Raw genomic sequence first — 27,755 nt, 5'->3', positions numbered from 1 at the left:
TGGGGTTCCTCCAGACGTTGCTAGGGGTTCCTTGGGCTCTTAAACTATGGCTGATTGACCTTCCATTTGATGGTACCTACAAAGTTCCAGGTCCAACACCATTTGGCAGAGTCAGCTGCATTAAACCAATTATATTTTCAGTTGTCTTTAAGGGTGGCATTCTTCCCGCTGGTCACCAATGTAAGGTACATTCTTCCCGCTGGTCACCAATGTAAAATAAAGTTATTACTTTATACTTTAATTGAACAAGCTGAAGTTAGAAGCTGATTGGCTACTCTGCACGGCTATTCCAGATTGTGAGTGCTCCAGTTTTAGTAAATCTCCCCGTATGCCATCCAAATACAGTTTAGATATACCATAAAGTGTAAGCCCACCTTTAGTAACTTTTCCTCCTCCTATACAGTTCTAAATACCATGTGTGACTGACCGCCTGGTATCCAACTTTTGTGCCTCTGCCAAGATACAACAATCTCCACTCTGGAACCAGGAACAAGATATAGCTGAAAATTGCACCCAGGAACTAGATGACACTAGCTTATGTGCATACTGGAACTCTCTTTATTGTAAACTCGCACAGAATATATACAACACACAATCAGATACAAGCCTCACTCTCTGTGTTCATCACGTTGTTGTCCATCATTAAAGAATGATCTGCTCTCTCCATGGTATTAGAGGCTGAACTGCTCTTTTCCATGCTCTGACCGGGAGAAGCAGACAAAATCCCTGGTCTCCTCCCTGGGCAATAATCAGTGGGTAGAAGTCTAGCCTCTAGTCCCCTCCAAAAGCCTCTGTCCCAATTGGGTTTGTCACACCATACATGCCAGCTGTCCTCATTTTAAAATGTTATTCCTTCTTTCATTTATGTATGCAGCCTTGGGGGGACCACTCCACAGAAACGGCTGGCCCCTCATCCCCATCCATCCTGCCATCTGCAGGATGAGCTGGATGCTACAATTATGTGCCCCCTGTGGCTGCTCTAGCTCTGTGCAGTGAGTTCCCTCATTCTCTATTTGCAGGAGCCACCAGTTTCTGTGGGGAGTCTCCCACACCCCGAGACTGCGTAGGTAAAGGAAAGTGTAGGCAGCAATTCAAATTGAAGATCACTTATAAGTACCATTTTCGTTCTAAAACTGCATAGGGCAGGCATGTCCAAAGTCTGGCCCGTGGGCCAATTGCAGCCTCTGTTGCAGTTTAAAACGACCCTCTTGGTGATTTGGATCTGTATATGTTTTGTGGCAGCGTCTGTAATAGGAAGTCCCGTCTCCTGGGCTGCCATTGGACGACTGTTCTGTCTATTATAGGAGATGGGTCTTTGTATTAAAGAGGCTGCTGAGTAAAGAGGAGATTCTCCTGTACATAATCTGTTGGCACTCATCCCGCCTCCCTCCCTGTCCCCTCCAAAGCTGCAGATGGACATCGATCAGGCTGTACTGATGAAAATGGTAAGGCTGCATTCATGGCACATGTAAGGCTGCATTTATGGCACATGTGAGGCTATATTGATTGCAATGGTGATGCTGCATTCATGACAATGGTGAGGCTGCATTCATGGCAATGGTGAGGCTGCATTGATGGGCACTGACCCTTATTTTGCTTCATAGTTCTTTATATGAAATTACATTTTTTTTCATAAACTTTCCTCTTAAATTAAAGATGCGTGTTATACGAGGATAAATACGGTATATCCATCCAAATAACACGCCCAAGCTCATCCTTAGTCCTGAGTGGCACTCTGTGATTCATTGGGGCAAAAAAAATCGGATGAACACACATAGACTGAATTGTAATGGTTCAAAGAATGTCAGGCAAAATGGTCGGCCTTCAAGCATGTTCACTTTATCAAATCAGGCCCTCTTTAAAAAAAAGTTTGGACACCCCTGGCATAGGGGAATTTATTCCAAAGAAGTAACTAAATGTGAACTTACACTTTTTAACCCTCCTGGCGGTATTCCCAAGCGTGACTCGGGGTGGATTTTTTGTGCCAAAATCGGTAACCCAGAGTCACGCTTGGTGTAGCTATGCAGAGCCTGCAGCGTGCGCTGGCTTACCTTGTTCCTGGATCCAGCGATGCCACCGCGCTGTGTGAGCGAGCGGGACCCCGCTCGATTCACACAGTGTCCTCCTGTGCCGCCGATCTCCGTTCCCTGCGATGTTACGACGCACGGGGGCGGAGATCGGCGCCAAATTCAAAAAGGTAAACAAACACTATACATACAGTATACTGTAATCTTATAGATTACAGTACTGTATGTAAAAAATACACACCCCCTTGTCCCTAGTGGTCTGTCCAGTGCCCTACATGTACTTTTATATAATAAAAACTGTTCTTTCTCCCTGCAAACTGTAGATTGTCCATAGCAACCAAAAGTGTCCCTTTATGTCAAAAATGGTTTTAGATCAGCTAGAAAACAGCGATAATAAATTATAATCACTTGCAGAATTGTACGATAGCGATTTGTGGGGAAATTCGTCATAAAAAAAAAAAAATAATGACAGCAACAATTCTGCAACTGAGCAAATTTCAGTGATTTTGAGTTGATTACATTATTGAATAATTTTTATTAGAATTATATTATTATTTGTTATAATTATTTATAATTATTTATTATATTATAATTTATAATTTTGTTTTTAAAAAAATTTCATACCCGGGATGCCTACAAGACTCTTGTTTGGACAGATTTAAGTGAGTTGTTCCTAAAAATTACAGGCCTACAGTATAAAACGCCAAATTTCTTTGAAAATAATGGTCCCGCTTTCAGCATCTGAAATAATCATACCGCCAGGGAGGTTAATATACTGTATCTGTCTGGTTATCATTTGTGAGCCCTCTTATTACATGGAGCTTGTTATTTGTGTAAATATTCCAGCAGCTGAATATCTGTGTCCAGTTGTATTGAGCACTTTTTTTTCTTTTCCAAATTTCCAACACCATTTGGAAAAATGTTAAACCTCCTGTTGCAACAGATGAAAATGTTGAAGAGACTAGCTGTCCGTCATTTAATCGCCAGGAAAGAGAGTCCAATTCCTAGATAATGTACAACATTTTGCAGCTGAATGGTTTTCCTCTAGACATGCCGGGCGTTTTGACCCGTTCTCCAACGTATCTCTTTGTTTTTTGCATTCGGCAATGAAACGTATCCATCTGTCCATCTCCTTCATTGTCATTTTTTCAGCAATAAACTCTGATAAGCTGCAAATGGGATAGAGGGGCACAGAGAAGAGGAAAGCGAATGATTGTAAAGATTTCGCTTTATTGTTCAAAGCATAAAATCTACAGTGACTGATTCACAATTGTTTCATTTCTTTTATATCACCCTATCTCTTTTTAAATTGAGATGACATTGCTCCGTGAGCCTGTGACCTCCTCTATTCATCTGTGATCCGATAAAAGATGTGCCGCTGGCCTGTCCGTAAATCTGAATTATCTTTCCTAGCGAGGTGATTGGGATGGAATCAGAAACTGGCAGCAGAAATCCTTACATTTTCTGTCAACTTTTCTCTGTTGTGTGTAACACTTGGGTTGCTGGTGAATCTTTTGTTTCATCACCATCACTATATTACCAAAAGTGTCGGGACGCCCGCCTTTACACGCACATGATCTTTAATGACATCCCAGTCTTAGGCCCCGTACACACGACCGAGTTTCTCGGCAGAATTCAGACAGAAACTCGATGGGAGCCGTATTCTGCCGAGGAAACCTGTCGTGTGTACACTTTTGGCCGAGGAAACCGACGAGGAACTAGTCGAGCCAAATGGAGAACATGTTCTCTATTTCCTCGTTGGTCAATGGGGAAACTTGGCTCACCGAGATCCTCGACGGCTTCACAAGGAACTTGACGAGCAAAACGATGCGTTTTGCCCGTCGAGTTTCTCGGACGTGTGTACGGGGCCTCATTCTGTAGTGTTCAATATTGAGTTGGCCCACCCTTTGCAGATATAACAGCTTCAACTCTTCTAGGAAGCCTGTCCACAAGGTTTAGGAGTGTGTCTATGGGAATGTTTGACCGTTCTTCCAGAGGCGCATTTGTGAGGTCAGACACTGATGAGGATAAGGCGGCATGACTCAGTCTCCATTCTAATTCATCTTTAAGGTATTCTATTAGGTTGAGGTGCAGGCCAGTCAAGTCCACTGCAAACTTGCTCATCCATGTCTTTATGGACATTGTTTGTGCAATGGTCCAAATCATGTGGTGGAGGGGGGATTATGGTGTGGGGTTGTTTTTCAAGGGTTGGGTTCGGCCCCTTAGTTCCAGTGAAGGGAACTCTTAAGGCATCAGCATACCAAGACATTTTGGACAATTTCGTGCTCCCAACTTTGTGGCAACAGTTTTGGGATGGCCCCTTTCTGTTCCAACACAAGAGTCCCGGGTGGCCAAGGGACTCGTGGACATCGCTGAATAGGGATGGGGCTCAGGTAAGGATTAGGGGTGCTGGTGCATAGAATGCATTGAAGCAGGGGTCTCCAAACTTTCTAAACGAGGGGGCCAGTTTACTGTCCCTCGGACTTTGGGGGGGGGCCGGACTGTAGAAAAGGTCCCAACGTCAGTGGGAATAAACAATGCGCCATCTTTGATGTCAGTGGGAAGAATTGTGTTCCATAATTGGTGTCATTGGGCCCTGATTGTTGGTGTCATTGGGTGAGATTGTGCTCCTTTGTTGGTGGGAGGAGTTGTGCCCCATCATTGATGTCAGTTGGGGGAACTGTGCCTCATTGTTGGTATCAGTGGATGACATGGTGCCCCAAGGGCCTGATAAAAGCAAGCAAAGGGCCACATCTGGCCCCCGGGCCGCAGTTTGGAGACCACTGCATTAAAGGGTCACTAAAGGATTTTTTTTTTAGCTAAATAGCTTCCTTTACCTTACTGCAGTACTGGTTTCATGTCCTCATTGTTCGTTTTTGCTTTGCAGTAGCTGTAATTCTGCTGTGATCTCCACACTTCCTGGTTGCCTGTTTCCTTATAACCATGGTACTGGGAGATTTTCACAGTGGTCTAAGCTGTCATTATTGTGTGTCTAAAACTCCTCAGAACCAATCGGATTCATTTTAAAAACAAAACACTGCCCTGGATTTGTTTGTTTTTGTTCTGTGAGTCTTCCCGACTCACCTCTCACCCGGAACTTCATGTATGTACCTTTAAAACCGAAAGTGAAACTAGAGGCACATTATATGATTAAATTCAATTTTTAATCATTTTTAAAAGGAATCAGTTAACTTTTATGTCTCTATACCCAATAAACAGTCATTTCAGCAAAACATTTTCTTTCCTTTAGTGACCCTTTAAGATAAAAAACCTTCTGTCTTTACAACTCTAAGTCCAGCAGACTGCCCAGGTAGATAGTCGGTGCTTCACCAGGAACGAGCAAGAAGACAGAGGCTGCCGGCAGTAGAACGATGCAGCAGACCCAGGACTGGCAGACAGCAGGCTGATGACAGATTGCTGATGCAAAGTGAGCTGGCTGAAAGTGACAGATCAGGAAGTGCTTAGCAGGCTGGATAAGCAGGGTGCAAAGCCAGGCATGCCGGGTCAGTAACAGACGGTCCAATCAGGCAAAAACAGCAGGCAGAAGATCGAGGTCAGCAAGGGTGAAGAAGATTGGCTGAGCAGGAGGCAAAGGCGAATTCCAGAAACATGCTGGGGTCAGGGCAGGTAGCATTACAGAGTGGTCAGAGACAAGCCGGGTTGGTAAACAGAAGTCATGCACAGGTACAGGTCGCAGAATACACAACACCGTAGATTGAACAGCAATAAGCCAGTGCAACAGTTCTGTTTTAAATAGTCCGTTTGGCGCCAACATTAGTGAGAGGCGTGTGCGCGCATCTGTACAGACCCTTGCCAGCCTGCGCACTCGCATTCACCTAGTAGCCTTAATGAGCAAGCCTTTCCTGACAAGTATACAGTGTATTTAGCAGACAAAGGGGAACAAATAAAGAAGTTAATTGCCTGTGGTTACACACTCTAAAAATAAAGCCACTATCCCGCTTTGATTAGAGAAGGTTGTTTTCTGCTGCTGAGAAGAGATTTGCAACATTCATTATAGGCACTGCTTCAGCTCACAATCTTAGTAATCCTAATATTCTTTACGTTTGTTGACTTTTTTTTCTAATCTTTATTTTTCCTTGTACTTGGAAGCATTAGGTCTCATGCACACTGACTTTTTGGGGCATTTGGCGTTTTTTGCCTAAGCCTCAGAAAGCACCTCAATAAAAGCCTAGGTTTCAATGGACTCGTAGGTTTTTAGAGGAGTTTAGGAGAAGCAGAGTTTAGAGGCAATCAAAGCTCCTTCTTTTGAGCGCAATCGGGAGAGGAGCTTTTGGGCATAAAAATGCCAAAGGTGCGTTTAGCACTTCATCGTTTATTCATTTTAATGGCCAGAATAAATTCAAATTCTGGCCAATGAAATAAATAAAAGCCCAAACCCCAAATGCTGCTAAACTTGTACCCTCTTCCTGCCCAGGTCATTTTTCAGCTTTCAGCGCTGTCGCACTTTGAATGACAATTGCGCGGTCATGCAACACTGTACCCAAATACATTTTTAATAATTTGATATTGACCAAATACTTATTTTCCACCATAATTTGCAAATAAATTCTTTCCAAATCAGACAATGTGATTGTCTGGATTTGTTTCCACATTTTGCGCCGACGTAAGTGCAAATATGCGCCGTCGTATCTATGCGCCTCACTCAGAAAATAAGATAGGCTTCATCCGACTGACGTAACTTGCCTACGCTGGACGTATTTGGCGCTCCCATTGATTTTCTATTCACGTATGCATATGAGGGAGAAACGCCGATTCACGAACGTCAGTCCGTCCGACGCAGTGCGCGTAAAGTCATACGTCTGGCGTAAAGTTATGCCCCATAAAGGAGGTGTAACTCAGCAGCATCCATGCAAAGGGCTGCACCAGGGAACACAAGCCGACATATTTTACGTAGTTTACATAGGACGTGAATATGACTAGGCGTAGGTTACGTTCACGCCGTAGGCAGTGATCCGACGTATCTTAGGTAGGTGTTCCGACGTGATTGTGAGCATGCGCCCACGGGACGGCGCATGCGCAGTTAGCGATATGTATCTGTCTGGCGCTCGGCCCATCATTTGCATGGGGTCACGCCTCATTAGCATGGCTCACGCCCACTTCCACTTACGCCGACTTACGCCTGAGAAACCCAGCGCAGATTTGGGAGGAAGTGCTTTAATTCAGTGCTTGCCTCTCTGCGCTGCGTCGGCGTAGCGTAAAGGAGATGTGCTACAGCGGCATAAATATGCGCCAGTGTCTGTGAATCCGGGCCTTTGTCTCTCATAGTTGAGGTATACCTGTGATGACAATTACAGGCCTCGCTCATCTTTTTAAGTAGGAGAACTTGCACAATTGGTGGCTGACTAATTTTTGCCCCACTGTAAACCCTTACACACCACTTTTACCTACAAGTAAGCCTATAATAAAGGGTACCTGTAGATGCCATGAATATCTCCTAAACTTGCACAGTTTAGGAGATATTCCGTATATGCGCTGCTGCCGATGTCATTGGCGCATGCGCACTGAAGAAATGGGCCACTAGTGCTGTGCCGTGCCGTGACCGCACGCATGAATGGGAGTGACGTCCTCGCGGCTCCGGCCAATCTGAGCGTCGGAGCCATGAATCCGGAATTAACTCTGGTGGAAGATGTCGGCCCTGTTTTTAGAGTGCCCCCTTCCGATTCAGGGCATCGTTCTGAGGCAAGTATTTCATAATGAGCTGGTATGCCGTACATACTGGCTCATTATGCTTTTGTCCTGCATGTCCCCCCCCCCCCCCCCCGAGGTTTACAACTTCTTTAACCCCCTTAGCAGTGAGTATAACCAGCATGCTTTACTGCATATACAACACTGATTTCCTCCTGTTAGGAGAATAAACCAGTGTGCATAGGGCCTTAGAAGGTTAGGTTGGGGTAGTTAGGTGAGACGGCCACAGGTGTTTGCCAAGTGAAATAGAGGAATGTGAGATTTGTCACCTCATTTCCATTTTCTATCTCTTTGTGTTCTTTGTATTTTTACTTGCACATAGTGCAAAGTTTCTTTATAAAGTGTAACTGTTTTGGTCATATTTATTGGACATAAAAGGTGGAACAGAACTTCTCGCAACCATTGTGTGTTGAGCGAGCCGCTACGGCTTTCATGTGTTCAGGGTTACCCGGCTGATGCCTTCAGATGGTGCATCAAAACGGTAGCGTGATGTCTGCGGGTCAGCGTGCCATTCCAGAATTCTTTTGATTAATATTTCATATAGAATGATGCGACACACATCCGCTGTGACCTTTTTCTCTCCGCCAGGCACTGATATCTATTAATATCTAGCAGGGGGCAGGTGCCAGAGTTCTTTATCATTTTTATCAGGTGAAAGGGAAATAAAAGGGATGATTAAGTCACCAATTCTGCAAATTGGTGACTTTGTGAGGAAAGGAGCAGTAATGCCGTATCTTTTTGTGCCAACAATTACTCCCTAGCCACAAGAAAATTGATTTGGGGTCATAGCAGGCTCCAGACTCTTCTTCACAGGCGTTCTCACCTCCATCCCAAATATATCCTTCATATTTATCCTTTCCTCATTATTGATATGACTAGAACATTAAAATCCACTTGAACTTGGAATGTAAATAAATGAACCAGAATTAAAGCGGTTGTAAATGTATTTTTTTTGTTTTTTTATCTTAAAGCGGTAGTAAACCAAAAAAAAAAAAAAAAAAGCAAAACACAAAAAAACCTGCAAGACAATAGCATAATATGCTAGTATGCATTACATACTAGCACATCATGAAATACCTTAGAACAAAGCCCCTGCAGCGGCACCCGGTCACCACTGAGGGTGCTGACATGTTCCCTTGGCGCCTCTTCCGGGTTCGTGGGCTCTGGCACTGTGAGTGTCTGGTGCCACAATGACCTCACTCCCACGCATGTGCCCCGGAGCCGTCTGCTCCGGCAAGGAGCTCTGAAGTTCTGCCACTATGCGCCGGACCTTCAAAGCGCACGCGCCGCTGACGTTGGCGGCTGCATGCAAGGTGTATATTTTCTAAACCGTGCAGGTTTAGGAGATATTAATTTTACCTAAAAGTAAGCCCTATTATAGGCATACTTGTAGGTAAAAATCACCAAGCAGGCAATACAACCACTTTAATGCTTTCTATGCATTAGACCCCTTTCACACTGAGGCGCTTTACGGGCGTTTTTGTGCTAATAAATAGCGCCTGTAATACACCTCTCAAGCCTCAAGTGTGCTTGCAGGACAGGAAAAAAAGTCCTGCAAGCAGCATCTTTGGTGTGGTAGGGGAGCGGTGTATACCCCGCTCCTCCACCGTCCCTGCCTATTGGATTGAATGGGCAGCACTGCCCAAGGGCCTGCAAAGCGATTCGGTAGCGCCGCAACACGTGCGCTTTTGACCCTCTATTTGCTTGCGGTGAAATAGAGGTGCTATAACAGCGGTAAAGTGCCGCTAAAACTAGCAACGCTTTACCGCTACCGCCCACACTGCCCCAGTGATAACGTGGTCTTAAGAAAAAAAAAAAGTTTTTGGTTTGCAGCAGATCCCCCAATACTTACCTGAGGTCCATCTAGATCCAGTGATGTTGCATAAGAGACTCGGCTATCCAGAACTGCCCTCCTCTTTGGTTGAGATAGCAGCACAGCTCCATTGGCTCCCGCTGCTGTTAATCAAAGTCACTGAGCTGGTGGCTTCATGTCTGAATGGACACCGGGGAGCTGTGGCTCGGCTCGGGTGCCCCCATAGCAATCTGCTTACTGTGGAGGCACTCAGCAGGATGGAGGGGCCTGGAGCCCTGAAAAGGGACCAGAGAAAAGGAGGATCATGGCCGCTCTCTGCAAAACCATTATACAGAGCAGGCAAGTATAACATGTTTGCTATTTTTAATGAAAAATAAAAATATTGTAGCGCTCAACCCCCGAAGGAGCCGCTGGATAATTTGGGGATCGGCGTATTAAGAAACCCAAGTTCTCTTGTCTAGGGGGTACAACTTGTGAGTGTGGATAGGGAGCAAATGTTCAGACAACAGTGTGAGTTTCCAATGCTTTATTCCAAGGCCAACATAGCCAACATCAACATGGCACATGATAGGAAAAGGGTTGATGAGCAGAGAGAAAAAACTGCAGTATCAGGCCTTGGATATCAAGAGCATGGAGAGCATGACAGTTCAAACGTCGCCACTCCTGCCGGAGTAGGTAAAGTGCCCCTGGAGAGGTGATTAACTTGAGCCTGGCAGCCAGAAGGTCACTTGCAAATAAAGTCACTGGGAGGAAAGCAGGGCCCCTGCACATGCCTGGTATATATTCGAATATGGTTAAATGGTAGAAGTAGCGAATCCTCCCAGTAAGTCCAATTCAGGGTCACAAATAGACAGCTAAAATGTACCTGTCATGTGGCGTGGTGACCGGATCCCCGATGGCACGTCCAGACCTCGCAGACAACCTCTCTATCTAGGTTCTCCCGAGCAGACCCCCCATGGTACAGCTCCCAGCTTAGGATCTGGGACCCAGCGAGCCGCTGGGGTCCCTCTCAGCATCAAGGTGTGGTATCGGTAAGTGCGTAGCTTCCGCCAGGCAGGCCTCGATGGTGGGGCCCATGGATGCGCGCACCCTGAAGGTGGATGCCGCACCTGGGACTCGGGCCCCACGTAGAACAGAACTACGCATGGTGGTCGCCACAGATATACCCCCCGCCAGCATGCCGTAGAGGGAAAACCCCTCTGATTGGCTGATGAGGAAAGATAGGTTCGTCAGAACCCCTCTAGTGCTAACTGTCGCCCAGGGGTGATAACACACCCCTGGCACGCAGAATGACCCATGAGGCAGTACCAAACTGGCAACAGCACAAACGAAACAATTTGTGAGTGGGAGCAACTTAAATCTCCCACTCCCTACTAACTCTAGCGTAACGCCCCACTAACTAAAAGGGGGTCGCTACAATATAATTTAGTATCACTTTAAAGTGTTGCTAAACCCAGGATCCTGCATTCAATATATCTGATCTCCCACAGTACACGGGAGAAAGACATTGAATTATTTTAGTAAATATAAACTGCTAAATACCTTTTCTCATCAGCAGTATATAGCAGTCTTATGACTTCTATCAGTGTCTGGTTAACGCTTGTAGGAGGAGTTTGCATTCCACTCTGACTGTTCTATGAGGCTTCAGGAGCTCTGGCCCTCTGTCTGGACAGTGCTGATTGGCCCTGTGCTGATCACTCCCTAGAAGAAAAAAACTCACTAGCCTCTGTTCTACTTGGAGATGAATTGGGGACATTGGAAAAAGGTGAGGATCAGAGAAGACAGGCTTTTTACACAATGCAAAGGATTAACCCCTCAGGTCCCGCTGTGAGTATAACAAGCATTCTTTACTGCATATACAGCCTGATTTTACTGTTGTGGGTTTAGCAACACTTTAAGCAGGCCCATCCCTTGTCCAGCTCCTGCTCAGATGATCTAGACCTCTCATTAGGTCACGAGGCCCATACCAGGTTGTCATTGTACCAATTACCGCTAAAGGACAAGTTTATAATTTTCTAAAAGAAAACAAAAATGCTTGCAAGAACACTTGGAATTCATTAAGAAAGAATGCAAGGCATTCTATGAATGGCACTTCCGGTCTTCACTATGCAGTAGAATGGGGCAACGACTTTGAAGGAAGCTGGAGGGCGATGACTTCTACAGCGATTGTCAGCTTTTACAGGGATCCCACAGCTATGACATATGAAAACTTACAAGCTGGGCCAATGTAGCTATGCAAAAAAAGCAATTCCAGGAATTCCGTTTTAGGGATATTTACTGATGGTTACAATTGGAGCCAAGCTACATAAACAATGGTAATCGCTTGTTACTAAGAGATTTCAATTGTTGGCAGTCACCTCATTTAACTAGAGCTATATAGTAGGGCTGTGCAAATTAACTTTTAATTAATCGATTAATCTTTAATTTTTTCGATCGATCAAAATCTTTTTGATCGATTAAAATTATTTTGATTGGTACTCACCTCTCCGCCGGCTTCTGGGCCTTCAGGGAGTTCCGTCGGGGATCCAGTAACATCACGGACACCGGCGGGGCTTGCCGTGTCCATCTGAAGGGCTCCTTTGCTGTGCCTTCATATCTGCATGCCGGCGGGACCTCACTATCTGCCACATGCAAGGGCTGTTACACTTCCCTCTATCAACCTGGGATTCTACAACCATCCACTGTGAGTTATGATAGTTCCCTTCATGGGACATCTACATGCCGACGGACTGATGTTAACCTCTCCTCATCTGGATTCAGCAGTGGTATCGTTGTACACATTTTTATACCAGTATCATACTTAGCTACATGTTTTTATGACTGTTTTTGGTACCGTTTGGTATTACTCGCACCATTTTTACAGTTTATGTAGCTACATCGATTTTTATCTCCAGGGCAATATTTATTTGGTTACCTACTTGAAGATTATAAAAGTTTTAATGCTATTCCCATCGAGCGCTGCCCTTGTGTGTTTTTTGTATCCTGCTATCCATTTTTCCAGTGGTTGGTAGCTGCACTGGGAATCAGCCTGCAAGGAGATCAGCTAAAAGTAGTTGGATCTGTATGTGCGTTATAATTGATCGAAATTAGTCGATTAATCGATTAAAAAACAAAACGATTAATCGAACAGAAAATTTTTGATGAGTAACAGCCCTACTATATAGATATCATGTACTTGGTGGAGACTGTGTAGGTGAGGGGGCTCCTCCTGCATATCCTGCCCAGCACTCCTAAAGTTCAAGATAGAGTGCGTAAGGGCACGGAGTGCCATGGGTGCAGAGACTTGCAGGCTGGGCAGGATCTGTGCTGTAGTCAGATGAGTGGAACTAGAAGCCTCAGATCTCTGGTCAGGACCTGGACACAGGAGCACCTTGGTACCAGAACAAGAGACCTTAGGAAAGTCCAATGAACAAGCCAAGGTCAGCAGCAGCTGGGCAGCAAGGTAGCAAAATCTGCAGGCGAGGCAAAGTCCAGGGAGAAAGCTGGAAATGGTAACAGCTGTGTACAAAATCAGAAGACAGACGCAAGTCCAGTAAGCAAACAGGTGATGAGCTAAAGCAGGACAAACCTAGATGAGTATAATTTTTTTTTTTTCTAAATCCTGGACTTTTCTTTTAAGTGAATGGGTTTAGATCTGATTTAGGGACTGCTACTGAATTTAGGCACCCAGTTGTCCCAAAGCATATTAACACAATTGTCAACTCAATACATGACTGTCTTGATGCATTCCATTGGCACATCTTAAAGTGGTTGTAAAGGTTCGTCTTTTATTTTCTAAATTGGTTCTTTTAAGCTAGTGCATTGTTGGTTCACTTACCTTTTCCTTCCATTTCCCTTCTAAATGTTTTTTTTCTTTGTTTGAATTTCTCACTTCCTGTTTCTCCTCGGTAAGCTTTCCACCATCAACTGAGCGGTAGAAAGTCATTTAGAACAGCTTATTGAACACCTTACTGAGGAGGAACAGGAAGTGAGAAATTCAGACAACGAAAACAAAGAGAGAAAAAATTTAGAAGGGAAATGGAAGGAAAAGGTAAGTGAACCAACAATGCACTAGCTTAAAGGAACCTATTTAGAAAATAAAAACCGAACCTTTACAACCCCTTTAAACTCCAGTACAATTGCTAATGTTACCCCTCACACCATACTCTGCTGCCAACGACATTCTATAGATGCCTTTACAAAGAACCTAGCTAGCTTTCTGGGTCATGCATTATTCATATGAAATTTATTTTATGTTGACACCCATCTGGTCTTTTTTACAGACTAAGGCTGCATTCACACCTCTGCGTATATACGCCTGAAGCGCGATGCTCGTGCCGCTGGAGGGGCGAATTTCCATTAAAGTCTATGACATGGTTCACACCGAATGCCGAAACGCTGTACGCCTGCCGCCTGAAAACAAGTCCCGGACCCTTTTTTTCAGGCGGCATTGGCGTTCGGGCATAGACATCAATGGAAATTATTTGTAAAAAAAAAAAAAAAAGTAAACAAATCGCGGCAAAATACGCCGCGTACGCGGCGTTACAATGTGAAAGCAGCCTAAGCACTCCTTCCTCAAAACACACCCTTACCCGTGAACATTGCTATCACTACACTTCCCAGCTCTTCACACAATGATAGAGCATACTGCTGGCCATATTTGGCTTTTGCATTCTTTACTTAAATTATGTAATAATGTGTGATGTATACATGGGGAAAAGAAAAACTGCGCCAACTTTTTTTATATATACTCCGCAAGCAAGGCTGGCATAAATATAACAGTGTAAACAAAGTCCAAAATAATTATTGAATGGATGCCTTAAATGGTTAGGCTCAAGACGAACAGCACCCAGGTGCACTTGACATCCGTGGAGACCACCACCACATGGAGAGCAGCTTACCAAATGGCAGATAAAGACAGCAATGTATAGTAATTCGACATCAAATGAACGCAGGATATTCCAAAGCCACAATGAGGTGTCATCAGATCATGGAAGCTCAGATCCGTATCATGCAATCCATCCGTGGGTCATAAATTGAATTGAAAGAGACCGGACTATAGCGTGATAACGGTTAAAAACGGGTTTAATAAATATAAAATCTTACTCACAAACATCCATGAAATCTGAGCATGTACAAAACAAATGCCGGCCGGCACGATGGGTGACATCACCTTGCGTTGAGCGTGGTGACATCACTGCACGCCGTCCCAGACGCGTTTTGTCATAAGTTTGACGTTTTCAATGAGGATGAGCACTCCTCGGTGTGTTCAAAGACTCAAGAAGCTAACTATAAACTTCTTACACAATGGTATTACACTCCAGAAAGGCTACATAAATTTGATAAAGAAGTCGTGGAAAGTTGTTGATGTGGCAAAGAGCAAGGAACACTTTTACACATTTTTTGGGCATGCCAAAAAATGAGACATTATTGGGAGGAGGTACGGAGAATATCCCAAAAATTCACTGAATATTTGATTACAGATGACCCTGCCTTCTTTTTGTTGCATTGCTCACACATACCGGTGCAGAAGTACAGGAAGTCAGTAGTGTGTCATCTGATCAATGCGGCAAGGGCGGGAGTTACCCTGAGGTGGAGGGACCCGAGGCCTCCCTCCATCGCAGGCTGGCTTAATAGGATTCAGGAGGTAGAAGCAATGGAAGACTTGGTCCTCTCCGCTCATAATAGGAGGATACAGTATAAAGAAACCTGGTCAGGATGGAATCTATTTATTGGATCTGACGAAGGGAAGAGGTTGTTTGAGGAGAATTAAGAAATAACAAGTTTTGGGTGGACTGAACCTTTAAAATCACATAAAAAAAAAAGCATTGATTGAAAATTGATTTCCCATTGCAAGTCAAATTAACATCAAGTTAAAATGATTTTGCATATAGTAACAGCAACTCATGAACTTTCCATGCTGCTGCACCGGGTCGGGTATAAGAGGAAAGTCTCTGCTGTATTAATGAGTAATTTTTATTGAATGGAACAAGAAGTTGTCAGTCCTCCTAGTTCAGTTCGGGGTCTGGACCTTTGCCACTGTCTTCTACTCATCATGGATAGAGGCGGCTCTAAATGATATGTTCTGAGAGCGGCTTAACTTCTCGTCTGCCAAATAACCCTTTTCTATCCAAATGTGGAGTGTGTGGTTTTATCTCCATTCTAGTTCGGAGTTTCTGGCAGACAATGGCTCTTTGTTACCATTGTCCTATTCTCTAGAACTCTCTCTAACTCTATAACAACCTCCCTGCTTCACCTCCAATTCTGCATTTATTGAACTGAATAATCCTGTGATCTGTACCTGTAGGTATGCCTAAGGACCCAGTTAGCTGTGTGCATAGAGGTGCGTTTTTTTTTTGTAGTGTTAGGCAGGTTTATCGTGCGTTTACTTTGTGTATTGACATACGTTCTTATACACGTTATCCGTGTCAAAACATTTAATATTTCTTATACGTGGCCGCTGTCCCATGTACTTGTATGAAGACGTCTCCTGTTGAGTGGCGGTCTGTGCAATTTTTTTGGGGGGGGGCAGCAAACAGTGTACCAACCCCACTCCCAATCGGGAGTCTTTTCGGCCAATCGGAAAACGGGTCTCACACCCGCTTCTGATTTGCCTGATTGAGGATTAGGACCCGTACACACGACCTGATCTGTCCGCTGGGATTTATCCGCGGATCAGTTTCAGCAGACAAATCTGGTCGTGTGTACGGCCTAGCGGACATTTTTCGGCGGACATTTGTCCAGCCGATTGTTTTCAAGTGGATAAAAATTTCTTAGCATGCTAAGAAATCTATCCGCTGGAAACCTGTCCGTCGGACTTATCCGGTCGTCTGTACAGACTCACCGGATAAGTCCGACCGATCCCCATCCCTTGCATGCGTCGAAGTGATTCGACGCATGCGTGGAAGTATTTACCTTCCAGGGTCGCCGCGTCATCGTCGCGGCGACGGCGCGGCCACGACACGTATGTTTTTCGCGGGGATTTTGATCTGATGGTGTGTACAGCCATCAGATCAAAATCCGGAGCAGAAATGTCCGATTGAAACGGTCCGGCGGACCATTTTCATCGGATATCCGCTCGTGTGTACAGGGCCTCAGTGTTACAACAGGGAATATTCATTAGCTGTTGTAACACACCTGGGTGGGATCCGAGCGCATTCTCTGCGACCCGAGTCCACCCTATTTTGAAGCCTATTGGAGCCTCTGGTGCTTAACCACTTGCCGACCTGCCGCCGTTGTTTTATGACGGCAGGTTGGCTCCCCTGCGCGAGAGCACGTAATATAACGTCGGTTCTCGCGCAGGCCACTGACCCCGACCCCCCGTGCCCCTTTCACAGCCAAGACTAGCATATCACTTGTCCTGCAAAAAAAGGCCCATTAACTGCTTGCCGACCAGCCGCCGTATAGGCAGCAGGTCGGCTCTTTTACAAAAAATATGTAGAAGAATACGTATCGGCCTAAACTGAGGAAAAAAATCTTATGTTTTTGGGGGATATTTTTTATAGCAAAAAGTAAAAAAATATTGAATTTATAGTTTTTAGTTTTTATAGTTTTATAGCGCAAAAAATAAAAACCGCAGAGGTGATCAAATACCACCAAAAGAAAGCTCTATTTGTGGGAAAAAAAGGGCGCCAATTTTGTTTGGGAGCCACGTCGCACTACCGCGCAATTGTCAGTTAAATCGACGCAGTGCCGAATCGCAAAAACTGGCCGGGTCCTTTACCTGCCTAAAGGTCCGGGTCTTAAGTGGTTAATATCCTTCCAGTATATTTACATAGCAATGCGCTCCTATTTGTAGGCTTGATATTATTGATGTTCCAGCACCAGCGTTGTTCCTTACTACTCATAGGAGTTCTAATAGTTGGTGGCACCAGGTGGAGGGTGAATTGCAGTCCTATAAAGTAGGAGTTTGGGTGGAAATCTTTTATCTGCAGTGTGGTGCAGTGAAAGTAGGCGGAGATGAGCCAGTGAAACCAAGTGCCATCAATCTTCATTGGAATGATGCCAACAAATACGTCTTACTGTTAGTTTTGAAGCGACGGCACAGCCAATGGCAAATCATGTGAGAAAGATCATTAGTAACTTTGCATAAGATCCCGATATCCTAGTAAATGAATGCTGGGTGGTATAGCAGGGGAATTGCGCAACGTAAGCGACCTTTTCATTTGACCTTTGCTGTTTTTTTGAGGCCCAGTAGTAAAGATTTAAATGCAAAACTTTACATCGTACTTTAAACAATCTGTTTGTCATTTTGCATTGTTCACATCATCAGTACAGTACATGTTTTCTTATGCTGAATAACAGCCAATAATTCTGCAGTGTGCGTATGGGGGAAACGATGGCTGTCTAATGCTGCCATCTTGTGGATGATTGTAGATACTGCACATATAGAATGGAACAGATAATGCAGTAGCTATCCGTATAAGATACAATGATCTGCTTAAAGTAAACCTAACCTAATCTCACTTCCCTGATACCTGCCCTTTATGGACTGTTATGGACCACATACACGGCTGCCTTAGGTGTTCAGGCGCCTTGTGCGAGCTAATCCTGTGGCGCCCCCCCATCTTCACCCCTTGCCCCCTGGTCACCTAAACTGACTTACCTTCCGGTGGACGGTGCGGCTTTGCATTTAAAAATGGCGCCACCCGGCGCTTAGATGCCACTGCGCATGCGCCGTCTGCCCGAGAATAGCTGAGCGTTTTCTGGCTTTCCCGTGCAGCGGCGGCGCAAGCGCAGTGTGCCTGTCGGGCCGGCAGCAGCCATTTTTTCAGGTGCCGCAACCGATGCGCTGCTCTTCACCCAGTCCCAGGGCAGGGGGGCCTGGCAGCGCGCAGGGAGACCTGGCAGCGCCTGCTGCTGTGACTCATAGGAGTCGGACTCCTGTGATGATCATGTGAGTAACTGACTGCGACTCACATTCTGCAAGCTGCGATGGCCGCACGGTGCCCCTGTTGCCCATGGCGCCCTGTGCGGCCACACAGCTCGCACACCCCAAAGGCCGGCCCTGACCACATATGAGCAATATTGAGATATCTGAGCATTGCGCCTTGTTAAATGCTTAAAGTAAACCTGTCATGAAAGAAATATGGAGGCTTCAAGTGCTGACTTTTTTTTTTTTCTTTAAATGCCTGTTGTCCAGATGTTATGCCAACTCTTTGGCTTCAGTACTTTGGAGCATGTGCTTAGGAATATCAATAGTCTCAGAACGTAGTGTTGGCATTGCAGCTAAGTGACTAGTATTTTAGGAATGTGAGGTCAGTGATGGCCTTCGTGTTTCTTTCGTGACAGGTTTCCTTTAAAAAGTTGCCACTGTGTAACCAATTCTAGGGGTTATTATTGATGTTGCATTGGCATCAATAGCTGCAGTAATAACCCCCAGAACTGGTGCCAATGGTTGTAGTGATAACCCCAGCGTTGGTGTCAGAGGCAGCAAGAATAACAAATAGCATTGGTAACAGTGGCTGTAATAGCAACAACCCCCAGCATTGGTGTCAGTGGCTGTAACATTACCAATGCTGGGGGTTGTTATTATTACAGCCACTGATACTAATGCTGGGGGTTGTTGTTATTACAGCCACTGATACCAATGCTGGGGGTTGTTATTATTGCAGCCCCTGATACCAATGCTGGGGGTTGTTATTATTACAGCCACTGATACTAATGCTAGTTATTATTACAGCCACTGATACCAATGCTGGGGGTTGTTGTTATTACAGCCACTGATACCAATGCTGGGGGTTGTTATTATTGCAGCCACTGATACTAATGCTGGGGGTTGTTATTATTACAGCCACTGATACTAATGCTGGGGGTTGTTATTACAGCCACTGATACTAATGCTGGGGGTGGTTGTTATTACAGCCACTGATACCAATGCTGGGGGTTGTTATAATTACAGCCACTGATACCAATGCTGGGGGTTGTTATTATTACAGCCACTGATACTAATGCTAGTTATTATTACAGCCACTGATACCAATGCTGGGGGTTGTTATTATTACAGCCACTGATGCTAATGCTAGTTATTATTACAGCCACTGATACCAATGCTGAGGGTTGTTATAATTACAGCCACTGATACCAATGCTGGGGGTGGTTGTTATTACAGCCACTGATACTAATGCTAGTTATTATTACAGCCACTGATACCAATGCTGGGGGTTGTTATTATTACAGCCACTGATACTAATGCTAGTTATTATTACAGCCACTGATACCAATGCTGGGGGTTGTTGTTATTACAGCCACTGATACCAATGCTGGGGGTTGTTATTATTACAGCCACTGATACTAATGCTGGGGGTTGTTGTTTTTACAGCCACTGATACCAATGCTGGGGGTTGTTATTATTACAGCCACTGATACTAATGCTAGTTATTACAGCCACTGATATCAATGCTGGGGGTTGTTGTTATTACAGCCACTGATACCAATGCTGGGGGTTGTTATCAGTGACTGTAATAACAACAACCCCCAGCATTGGTGTCAGTGGCTGTAATAATAAAAAACCCCAGCATTGGTGTCAGTGGCTGTAACATTACCAATGCTGGGGGTTGTTATCAGTGGCTGTAATAATAACTTTTTACCGCTGACAGGCATGGCCAGGTCTAGGGCAGTTCATCGGGCGTCAGCAGGGCAGTGCACAAGGGGGGTGCTGCTGTCCAAAGGTGTCCCCTGTACTCCTTCATCCAGAGGGGGGGGGGGGGCACTCTAATACAGGAGATGTATTACTGGCCAGATCACTGGGGGAAACGGCTTTATTTTAATAATGAATTTGGGGTTTAATTCCGCGACTGTTAGAAACTTTAGGAACGTTTTTTCTGATGTGTAGTTTTGGGTTACTCCCCAGTGCACAGTATTTTTGAACTGCTTTACTAAATAAAGAGGTTTGTGTATCCTGACTGACTGCATTGTGATCTCTGACTTTCAGATCCTTGGAACCCCCAATGATGAGACATGGCCGGGTGTCAGTTCTTTACCACATTTCAAGACAGGTACGTTGCACCATTTTATCTTCACCCCCCATGTACTACTTTGCGCTCATTACACAAATGTTAAAGCTGAACTCCGGCCTTTCCTTCAGTCTTGCACAGTTGTACCTCTTCCTCTCCTGGACTGAAAATGCTTACTCAGATTTCACTGCACACTGTGAGCTTCCCACAATGTACGTTAGGAGCTAAAGCAAGTCATTTAGAGCCCACCTCATTTTCTAGCTGGAGGATGTCCAGTGTCATCAAGCCCATTCCTCTTCAGCCTCAGTGTTCCTGACTGATCCCTTTCATTCGTTGGATTTCAGTTCTTTCAATCATGGAGGATCAGCACCACATGTGGCTGTTACTACACCCATACAGGACCGTCTTTATTGTGGGCAAAAGGGGAAGCTGCCCTGGGCCCAGTCATTGTTGTAATGCCCAAAGCGGCTGCCCCTTGTTAAGTGGATTCAGACTGCTTGCATCGGGGCTGAAGGCTATGGAGAGGAGCTCTGAGGCAGGGTGATGTGATGTTTTCAGAATGCTACTGTCAGGTCACCTGTGGCCAGGTGACAAGTGCACCCCGTTGGGGCCAGGGATGCACCTCAGGGTAGTGAACCCTATAGCCGACTGCTGCTATCAGAGAGGAAGCGTGAACCCAAGATCGCCCAGGGTGCGGAGTCTAAGACCCAGCTTTGTGTTCACCAGAGCCTCTAGTGGTGAGGATGGCCTTCGCTGCATCTGGATCCAGGTCGTGACCCCTGGGATCCCCTAGGTCACACTCCGCAGGGATAAAGGGGAAGCAGCAAGCAGGACAAACGGTAGTGATGGGTAAGCCGAGGTCAGGGCAACAGGCAGACAAGGGTAACTGAGGGACAGGCAAAAGGTCAAGGGCACAGGCAAACAGGAGAAGTCAGGGACGAGCCAAAAATGGTACACAGGAAGATAATCATAGCACACTGCAGACAGAACTAAAGCTAACAACACTGTTGAACAGCACTGCAGACCTGTAGTGCAACAGTTAATATAGACTTCCTGGGATGGCCTGAGGGGGCAATACAGGAAGGAGAGGAGATAAGAAGGTAACCAGAACAGAGTCAGGCCTCTTAATGGACAGATGGAAACAGGTAAGCTGCCAGACTATTGCATATCCATGACAGCTATGTAATGCCCCTTTCTCCATCCATGATCTGCCTGCATTGCATAGAGAAGCACAGAGACCCAGTGATGGCATCACTGTTCCTAAAATAAGATATGAAATTAAAATAGGAAAGGTTTTGTTCAAATATTTCATTAGCATGTTGATGGAAGGATGAACCAGAGAAGCAAAATGCGATCTGAAAAAAACTTCAGCTTATTAGCAAACTTTAACTTTGGCTATATTAACGTTCCGAACAGCACAAAAGTTAATGTTCGGCCATTACCCAGATGTACCCCTTCCTCTTCAACTCCTTTCACACGGGACGGATCTGTGATGATCCGCCCCGTGAACCTCCGCTTGCTCAGCGGGGATCGCTCCGTTGATCCCCGCTGAGCCGCCGGGTGACAGGGCGGTCCCCGCACACTGTGAAGGGACCGCCCTGTCAAATCTCCGCTCTCCCCTATGGAGGGAATCGGATGAACATGAACCATCTGTCCATGTTCACCTGATCCAATCCGCAGACGGATGGAAAAATAGGATTTTCCTCCATCTGCAGAATCGGAGGATTGCGGAACCGGGTGAGATCAGGTGTCAGCGGATGAACATCTTATTAGGGATCAATGTATGTCCCTTTTTCATCCGTAAACGGATGGCTGAAAAAGCCGACATACGGTCCACATGTGTGAAAGGGGCCTAAAACATGTTCCAGCATTACTTTATTTTTTTTTACTTTGTTCCTGTAGAGAGAGAGACGGCTTTTTGTACTTTTTGTAGTTAAAGCGATAACCTTGTAAAATAACCCATCCCATTTAAAATCTAAATGAATAGCAAAACATTTGTGTGTGTGTATATATAATATATATACACACACACACACACACACACACATATATATATATATATATATATATATATATATATATATATATATATATGTGTGTGTGTGTATGTGTGTATATATATATATATATATATATATATATGTATGTGTGTGTATATATATATATATATATATATATATATATATATATATATATATAAACATAAATACTTGTTTTCCCTTTTTTTTTTTTCCCTATAAGTGATAACATTCCCTCTGTTCTCAGCTGCATAAGAGCTTGGGGAAGGAGGAGCTGCAGTACACTGATCTTCCCAGTGTGCAGTGGGGGGCGTGTCAGGACAAGTCTGATCATTGGAGGAGAGCAGCCTGAGTTCCCAGCACAACTATAGAACTGTCAGAAACCATTAATCAGACCAAGACAGAAGTACAGTTAAATCACACTTGTTTGATAATAAAAAATAAAAAGGTAAACAGAGTAGGCTTAGTCAAAACATAGCCAGAGTTCAGTAACCAGATTGGATAGTCAGCCAAGCCAATGTGCAAGAGCCAGCGATAAAGGTAGTAGTTCAGCAAGCAGGATCTGTAGCCAGAGGTAACCTCAGCCAAGCAGGTCTTCAACAGGAACGCAGGAGAAAGTCTCTTGTGATGTTAACACAGGCGAAGGCAAAGGGCAAATGAACTGGAAGGCTTTAACCACTTAAGACCCGGACCTTCAGGCAGCTTTAACTGACAATTGCGCGGTCATGCGAAGTGGCTCCCAAACAAAATTGGCGTCCTTTTTTTCCCACAAATAGAGCTTTCTTTTGGTGGTATTTGATCACCTCTGCGTTTTTTTTTTTTGCGCTATAAACAAAAATAGAGCAACAATTTTGAAAAAAATGCAATATTTTTTACTTTTTGCTATAATAAATATCCCCCAAAAATATATAGTTTTTTTTTTCCTCAATTTAGGCCGATACGTATTCTTCTACATATTTTTGGTAAAAAAAAATCGCAATAAGCGTTTATCGATTGGTTTGCGCAAAATTTATAGCGTTTACAAAATAGGGGATAGTTTTATTGCATTTTTATAAAAAAAAATTTTTTTTACTACTAATGGCGGCGATCAGCGATTTTTTTTGTCACTGCGACATTATGGCGGACACATCGGACAATTTTGACACATTTTTGGGACCATTGTCATTTTCACAGCAAAAAATGCATTAAAAATGCATTGTTTACTGTGAAAATGGCAATTGCAGTTTGGGAGTTAACCACTAGGGGGCGCTGAAGGGGTTAAGTGTGACCTCATCTGTGTTTCTAACTGTAGGGGGGCGGGGCTGGACGTGTGACGTCATTGATCGTGTTTCCCTATAACAGGGAACACACGATCAATGACAGCGCCACAGTGAAGAACGGGGAAGGTGTGTTTACACACACCTCTCCCCGTTCCTCAGCTCCGGGGACCGATCGCGGGACTCCAGCGGCGATCGGGTCCCGTGGTCACGGAGCTTCGGCACACGACCCACGGCTGGGCACTTAGAGGACGTACAGGTACGTGCTTGTGCCCAGCCGTGCCATTCTGCCGACGTATATCTGCAGGAGGCGGTCCTTAAGTGGTTAAGTAGGCAGAGTTGACGAGCAGGATCATCAACAGGTGCATCACTGTGGAGAGATTGGAGCTGGCAATTGGCTGACAGCTGAGCTGCCAGAACAGAGAAGGAAGGGCTGAGCCCAGCCCTGACAAGAACTGACTAAACGTACACTGCCGTTTATTCATTTTTTTTTTTCTCGTAAGTTTGGAATTTAGGCAATTTAAAAATTCGAAAAAAGGAACGAAAATCCCAAAATTCTAAATAATAAATAACTATTTATTTCTAGGTATTGGAATTTCCTTTCAAAGTTGGCTGTTGGTGAATGCAATAAATATGAATTTATCTGAAGTTAAGAATTATCCGTAATAACGAATGCCGCATCTAAACAAATTAATAATAAGTGATATAATAAAAATTAGTTACGTTCCATTCATTTAGGTACGGCAGTCGTTATTTTGGAAAGTTCGTAACTTCAGATAAATTCGTTGGGTTCACTAACAGACAAATTTGAAAGGAAATTCCAGTACCTGGAATTTAACAGTTTGGCAATAGTTAAGCTATTATTTCGGATTTTCAGATTTTCATTCTTTTGAATTGTAGCGCCCCCCCCCCCCCCCCTACTTTCAGTATGGGCGCTACACAAAAGTTAGTGGGAATGGGAGGCTTGGTTTTACTCCCATTCACAAATTATACAAGTTCAGGCTGCTGTCAATTCCAGAATTTGTCCTGTAGGTCAGTCTGCGCTCCAGGGGGTACGTTGACACCCCTGGGCGGCAGTTGGCGCTAGAGGGATTCTGGCAGACCCACCTACTTCCAGCAGCCAATCAGAGGAGTTCTTCCCTCGTTGGGCATGCTGGGGGGGTATATCTGTGGCAGCCGCTTTTGGCGGGCTCTGCTTGCGGGGCACTGGTTCCAGGTGCGGTACCCACCTTCAGGGTACGCGCATTCCATGGGCCCCGCCACCGTGTCCTGCCATGCTAAGGCCGTGTACCATGCGGAGCCTCTTTCTACTATTGAAAGGGGCCCCAGTGACTTGCTGGGTCCCTGTCTTCTGCTGAGAGGATCCTAGGCTGGGAGCTGTGCGATGGGGGATTGGCCCGGGAGAACCTAAAACTAGAGGTTGTCCAGGAGGCCCAGATGAACCATCGGGGATCCGGTCACCACACCATATGACAGGTATGCTCAAGCTGTCAGTGGGTGACACTGATTGAACTGACTGGGAGGATTTGCTCAATCTGTTTTATCACAAATCCTAAATTGTCCAGCCTGTGGCAGAGGCCTTGAGTCGGGCCTGTGGCAGAGGCCTTGAGTCGGGCCTGTGGCAGAGGCCTTGAGTCGGGCCTGTGGCAGAGGTCTGTTTCCTCCCAGTGATTTGTAAGTGACGCTCCGGCTGCCAGGCCTGAGATAACCGCCTGTCCGGGGGCACTTTACCCACCCTGATTGGGGTGGCGACAAATTGAGCTGCACCATTGCTGAGAGCAGGCTTGCTCTCTCTGAATATCCAAGGCCTGATACTAAAAGTTCCCCTACGCTCATCAACCACCTCTGTCGTGTGTCATGTTGATGTTGGCCAGGTTGGGCCTTGGAATAAAGCATTGAAAAACTGAATTGGTGTCTGGACACTTGCTCTTTACATACACTCACAGAAGTCACCCCTAGACCAAGTCAAGAAGGTAACTTAAAAAGCCAGTCCCAAAACTAATCAGCGGCTCTTTCGGGGGTGAGCGCTACAGAATTTTCATTCTACTTTTCGAATTTACGAACTTTTGGAAAAATTTGTTTTAAACGGGTTTTCATTCAGATATTTTCGAATTAACGAATTTGAGACGAAACAAATTGCACGTGTCTAGAACTGCTGCTTAGTGTGGTCAAGGAAGCAACACAAAGAGAACAGGAGACTTTCTCATACAAGTACATGGTACAGCAGCCACGTGTCAGGAATAGGAAATGTTGGGGTAACAAACACTTTAAACGTGAGAGAAGAAATGTAAAGTTTGGGTTGATGGACCAGAATAAGTATGCCGAGAGGGAAAGCTACATTTTCCAATTGAATTCTTGTTCTAGGTCAGTGACTCAAAGTATTGATCACGTAACCCCCATAAAGTAGCTTAGAGCGCCGCTCCTGGCACCAATGGCAATGCTTCGGTGATCCACTGAGATCCCGAAAAGGGTTGCCAACCTCCCGCAGCATTTTTTACTGACAAAACATGGAAAATTTACTGGCGGGCACATTTTTTACTGGAAACCTGAGAAATTACAGAACTTCTATTGAAAACAAACACAGTGAATATTTGAACAGTATAAGCATGATATGGAAACACTGATAATACCTATAACAAAGTCATTCGCTCGATTTTACACTTAAAGGGTCAAAAGGAAATTTTCTTTTTTAGCTAAATAGCTTCCTTTACCTTACTGCAGTCCTGGTTTCATGTCCTCATTGTTCGTTTTTGCTCTGATGTTGCTGTAATTGTTCTCTGTTCTGGACACTTCCTGGTTGTCTGTTTCCTGATGACCACAGTACTGGGAGCTTCTAGTTTCATTTTCCAAACCATCACTGCTCTATGTCTCTGTACATGCACACAGGCAGGATAACATGCAAAAACAAAAGTAGATGCAAAAACTAAACTACAGGTACATTATATGATTGATTTTTATCTATTTTTAATCAATTTTAAAAAAGAATCAGTTAACTATTATGTCTCTATACCCTGTAAACACGCATTTCAGCAAAAACATTTTTTTCCTTCCTACTCCTTTAAAAAGTCAACACAGCATGAAATTATCAGCCCCTGATATTTACTGGCGGTTTAAAAAAAATCACTGATTTATACAAATTGTCAGTAAATTTACTGGCAGTTGGCAACCCTGATCCCGGGGCCTGCATCTACACAGAGCCCGCCCAAGCGCAATAAGGCCCCTTTCACACTGAGGCGCTGCAGCAGGCGCTGTAACGCTAAAAATAGCGCCTGCAAAGCGCTCTGAAAGAGCTGCTGCTGTCTCCAGTGTGAAAGCCCCCAGGGCTTTCACACTGGAGCGGTGCGCTGGCAGGACGGTAAAAAAGTCCTGCTAGCAACATCCACCGCTCCTGCCCATTGAAATCAATAGGCACCGTGGCTATATCACCGGCAAAGCGCCGCTGCAGTGGCGCTATGCGGTTGTTTTTACCCTTTCTCGCCCACTAGTGGGAGAGTAAAAACGCCCCGCTAGCGGCCGAATACCCCCCGCAAATAGGACGGTAAAGCAGCGCTTTACCGCGGACGCCCCAGTGCGAAATAGCCCTATGGAATACTGCAATGGAAAGACATCACACTTCACTCAGCGTGTGTTAGGTGAAGATCAAGAATGACCTTTGCTCCTCCCAGGTCACACCCTCTGATGTGTTTCACCCCGCCCACAGAGCTTAGTCATAGAGGTTAGTGAGCATTTCCCGAGTGGAGCCGAGACTGAGGCCTTTCTCGATCTTCACCTAACACATGGGTTGACTGGAGTGCAGTATCTTTGCATTGCAGCTTTGACCTCATGTAGTTCTATTTTCAGGGGCAAAGGACACTTAAGTGATTGTAAAGTCACAAGGTTTTTTATCTTAATGCACTCTATGCAATAAGATAACAATTCTGTGTGCAGCCATCCCCAGCACCCCATAATACTTACCTGAGCCCCATCTCTCTCCAGCGATGTCAATGAGTTCCTTGGATTGG

At 45.0% G+C, this 27,755-nt stretch overlaps 1 protein-coding gene across 4 annotated transcripts in view; it reads left to right on the top strand.

Annotated features, from left to right (window-relative positions):
• CDK14 (cyclin dependent kinase 14) overlaps positions 1 to 27,755 on the top strand; it is a 601,685-nt gene that overhangs the window by 363,703 nt on the left and 210,227 nt on the right. For all 4 annotated transcript variants that reach the window (XM_040352389.1, XM_040352390.1, XM_040352388.1 and 1 more), the window contains one exon: positions 20,459 to 20,522. In XM_040352389.1, the coding sequence (XP_040208323.1) occupies positions 20,459 to 20,522 (64 nt within the window). The remainder of the gene's footprint in view (positions 1 to 20,458; positions 20,523 to 27,755) is intronic.

The sequence above is a fragment of the Rana temporaria genome, chromosome 5, assembly GCF_905171775.1.
Source record: "Rana temporaria chromosome 5, aRanTem1.1, whole genome shotgun sequence".
In the NCBI taxonomy this organism is placed as follows: Eukaryota; Metazoa; Chordata; class Amphibia; order Anura; family Ranidae; genus Rana; species Rana temporaria.
This window is presented reverse-complemented; position numbering and strand designations above follow the sequence as displayed.